Raw genomic sequence first — 4,566 nt, forward strand, 5'->3', positions numbered from 1 at the left:
CAGTATCTGTAAAAAAGAAAGTAACCTGAAATGGATAATTTTTCAAATTACAATGCAGACTAAAACTTCCATGGAAAATGAAATTTACATTTTATACTGTTAACGGAATTGTGTATAGGAGTGGTGAACTGATTTTTTTGGACCACTCACCATTAACTTTGGGGAAAATGTTACTTTATTATAAAATAAAGGTAAATATGGATCATTACTCCTCTGTTACCGAAGATTTTCTGGATTTGAGAACAAGGTCTTTAATGGACGAGGAAAGTTCCTGAAGCTCTTTACGAGTGGTGTCGGTGCTATCTTCTTGTTCTTTGCCTAGTTCATTATTCATGAGATCGTCACCCTGCCCAGTCTTTTTATTCTGATTAACCAGCTGTTTTACAACCAGACCTTGATACTTTACCAAAAGAGTATGCTGATCCTGGGAATAGAAAATAGAGATGAAGAGTTAACAAATATGACTTAATTTGCTGAAGATTATTAAAGTAGCATTTGGTCAACCAATATACACTGAAGGTTCTTTTCTTTATAAAACATTGATTTTGTACTTAGAAAGCTTATCTGACAAGACTTGTGCTTTCACAGACAGCACTGTTTAGGAGATATAACATGAATACAGGTTCCTTAATATTAGTTGACTTGGCTATGTTCTAGCACTGTAAACAGTTAAAGTGGTATGGATATTCAAAAGTCAAATTACTTCTAGCTATAGTGATTCTCAAAATATTATGTGTAGGCAAGACTTCAGAGGTGCTTCTTGAGGTAACAGTAAGTTAAACCTGAAAAAGCTGATAAGAGGAAAGGAAAGATCTGACATTCTGTGTCTTCTCATAGGCTTAATTTTCAATTTCAGAATATTCTTTACTATGTATGTCCTGTATCTTACAGGATCCTGACAGATTTGTGAGCTATGCTGAGGTTTTAAAAATCAATCCTCTAATTCTATTGTTGGCATTCTTAGAGACACTATTCACAGCGATTCCCGACTACCCACACAATATAATCAGTATCTAAAGCTTAAGTTTCAAGTGTACTGACAATGAGGTACCTCTGGAATTTTGTGGTTAAGAAAAGCAATGATTTGCGGAACACATCTTCCAGGTGCATGAAGCATGCTGTGAGTTGAGAACTGAAATAATAGGACTGATGTGAGGTGCAAAATAAGAGCAGGATCCTCTGTGACTTTCAGCTGTTCTGCAAGTGCTTGCCGATGCTGGAACATTATCTGTCTAAACAAAAGAAGATTCAGTATTAGAACGTAAGATCAGGATTAACAAGTTCTCAACAACTCCAAATCTATTTTCTTTACTACAATTATCTACTTTCATAAACACTGTAAGGGACATTTGAAATATGGACACAGATACCTAATTAAAAATTTCATGGGCAGGCTAATATGTGAGAAATGGATTGACAAAACAACAGAACAAAGACATTCAAAGTAGGTTTTGTATTCTGAGTTGTTGGGGTTGAACTATGTCTGTATTGATTTAGGACTCAAATCTACCAGATCTGTGGAAGAAAGGTGAGCAGTCTCCTGTGTGATTTACAGCTCCTGAAAAACTGCTCCAGGGTCTACTGAGTCTATTTCATCTTGACAGCAAATAACACTACCATAAAGTAGGGAGAAGGTCAAAATATCAGCAGTCAAAGCCAGGCCAGGTGCCAACTGTGGAAATTATTCATGTGCAAGTTCAAACTGAAGTTCAAGAAAATGCAAACAAGTTCACAAGAACTAAACTACAACCTTAGGTCAATCCCATTTGATTTTAAAAACCGTCTCAAGAATCGGATTGAGGGACTGAACACTAATGATTGAAGACCAGTTGAGTTGTGGGATGACATCAGGAATATAATCCATGAAGAAAGCAAAAGTCATTATAAAAGTAGGTGAGAAAGAAAAGACCAAAATGGATGTCAGATGAAACTCTGAAAATTGTACTAGAATATTGAGAGGCCAAGACAAAGGGAAGAAATGCTGAAGTAAAAACGATGAACATAAGATTTCAGAAGGCAGCTGAAGAAGACAAAGCAAAGTACAGCAAAATGTGCAAAGAGCTAGAGTTAGAAAATAAACAAAACAAAACAAAACACCTCACTGGCATTTCTTAAGCAGAAAGAACTGAAAAACAAATTCAAGCCTCAAGTTGCAAAACTGAAAGACTGTATGGGCAAAATCTTGAATGATGCACGAAGCATTAAAAGTAGAAGGCAGCTCTTTTCCGGTTACTGTGGCGCTAGGAACTATGAGCAGCAAAGTCTCTCGTGACACCCTCTACGAGGCGGTGCGGGAAGTCCTGCACGGGAACCAGCGCAAACGCAGTAAGATTTTGGAGACAGTGGAGCTGCAGATCAGTTTGAAGAACTATGACCCTCAGAAGGACAAGCATTCCTCGGGGACCATCAGGCTTAAGTCCACCCCACGCCCCAAGTTCTCAGTGTGTGTTCTTGGGGATCAGCAGCACTGTGATGAAGCCAAGGCTGTGGATATCCCCACATGGACATCGAAGCGCTGAAAAAACTCAACAAGAATAAGAAACTGGTCAAAAAGCTGACCAAGAAGTATGATGCCTTTTTGGCCTCTGAATCCCTGATCAAGCAGATCCCAAAATCCTAGGTCCAGGGCTGAATAAGTCTGGCAAGTTCCCTTCTCTGCTGACCCACAATGAGCACATGGTGGCAAAGTAGACGGATGAGGTGAAGTCCACCATAAAATTCCAGATGAAAAAGGTCCTGTGTCTGGCAGTGGCTGTTGGCCATGTGAAGATGACAGATGATGAACTTGTTTATAACATCCACCTGGCTGTCAACTTTCTGGTTTCACTGCTAAAGAACTGGCAGAACGTTCGGGCTTTGTACATCAAGAGCACCATGGACAAGTCCCAGCGTCTGTACTAAAATACAGCTTAATAAATCTTACTGTTAATACAAAAAAAAAAAAAAAAAGGTAGAAGGCATACACATGGTCACTTTACCAGACAGCAATACAGGACATTTTAAGAAAAAGCATATGATGAGAACTAATGCTAAGGAAGGTAGAAGTTCAAGCTTGACGAAAGATACGATACTGACAAAAAATAAACCCCTAGGATTGATAGAATACCAACTGACATGTTTCAAGAAAGAGATGTTCTTGATGTGTTCAATAGTCTATGACAAGACGTTTGGAAGATTGCTTCCTGGCCAATTGCCTGGAAGAGATGTATATATTTGTACCTATTCCCAAAAAAAGTTAATGTGGAAATTATTGAATAATATCACATACAAGCAAAATCTTGCTGAAGATAATTTTTTTTTAAGATAATTTAAAAAAATGTCTAGAACAGTATATCCACACTGAATAACTACCAGAAATTCAAGCTAGATTCAGAAACGCCTGTGGTACAAAGGATATCAGTGCTGATGTCAGATGGTTCTTGGCTGAAAGCAGAAATTATCAGAAGGATGTTTATTTGTGTTTTATTGACTATCCAAAGGCATTTGATTGTATGGAGCCTAACATTATGGCTAACATTGAGACAAACAGGAATCCCAAACCAACTGTGCTTACATGACACCTATACCAAGCCCAAAAAGCAGTTATCAGAACAGAATTAAGTAACACAGCATGGTTTAAAATTAGGAAGGCTGTGTGTCAGGGCTGTATCTATTCTCCATACCTATTAATCTGTATGCTGAACAAATCATTCAAATAGCTGGATTATATTAAGAAGAATGTGGGGCAAAGATCAGAGGAAGATTCATTAATAACCTGCACTTTGCAGATGACACAGCTTGCTGACATTGAAAAGGAATTGAAATACTTGCTGCAGAAGACTGCAGTCTACAATATGGATTTCATCTTAACATCAAAAAAACAAAGTTTCTTACCACTAGACCAATAGGCAACCTCATGATAGATGGAGAAAAGACTGTTAATGATTTCATCTTACCTGGATCCACAATTGACACCAATGGTATTCCACTGCTTGAAATATACTCACAAAAAATTAGAAATGAGATACATTTGGAGATTTGAACATTGATGTTCACAGCAGTGTTATTCACCATCACAAGATCATGGAAAGAGACCAAAAGTCTGAACACAATCAAATGGACTGAGAGATGTGGTATATTCACAGGATGTGATACTATACAGCATGCAGGAACAATGTTTTTGAAAATTACTACATAACTTGGGAGGGACTGGAGAGCATTAAGCTAAGTGAACTAACTCAGTCCCATAAGGAAAAATACTATATAAGACCATTATAGTAGAAATAGAAACATTAACTAGTAAAATGGGTAAGAGGATCTAAAAGGGGTAGAATAGGAACAGAGGGGTGAGAATGGGTAAGGAGGTTAATCATAGGGTTGTATAATTTGATGGTGGGGATGGGTGGGTAAAGGAAATGGGAAAGATCTGATGTGAAAAACAATGTATAGATATACCACAGAAAGCTCCATGGTCTAAAGTAACTAGCAACAACACTAAAAAGAACTCAACACAATGATAGCAATAAAACCTAACCTTTCAATAGTCACACTGAACGTGAATGGTTTAAACGCACCACTGAAGAGAAA

The 4,566-nt window shown here is 37.6% G+C and overlaps 1 protein-coding gene and 1 pseudogene across 1 annotated transcript in view; one reads left to right on the plus strand and one right to left on the minus strand.

Annotated features, from left to right (window-relative positions):
* Window positions 1-205: 205 nt before the first annotated feature.
* Window positions 206-4,566, minus strand: part of UFL1 (UFM1-specific ligase 1) — a 51,076-nt gene continuing 46,715 nt past the window's right edge. The window contains exons 18-19 of the mRNA XM_006881204.1: window positions 1,052-1,232; window positions 206-424 (exon numbers count right to left, since the gene is read on the minus strand). Of these exons, the coding sequence (XP_006881266.1) occupies window positions 206-424; window positions 1,052-1,232 (400 nt within the window). The remainder of the gene's footprint in view (window positions 425-1,051; window positions 1,233-4,566) is intronic.
* On the plus strand, window positions 2,371-2,901 carry LOC102850372 (annotated as a pseudogene).

The sequence above is a fragment of the Elephantulus edwardii genome, unplaced genomic scaffold, assembly GCF_000299155.1.
Source record: "Elephantulus edwardii isolate Elephantulus edwardi_28Jun2011 unplaced genomic scaffold, EleEdw1.0 scaffold00013, whole genome shotgun sequence".
Classification (NCBI taxonomy): domain Eukaryota; kingdom Metazoa; phylum Chordata; class Mammalia; order Macroscelidea; family Macroscelididae; genus Elephantulus; species Elephantulus edwardii.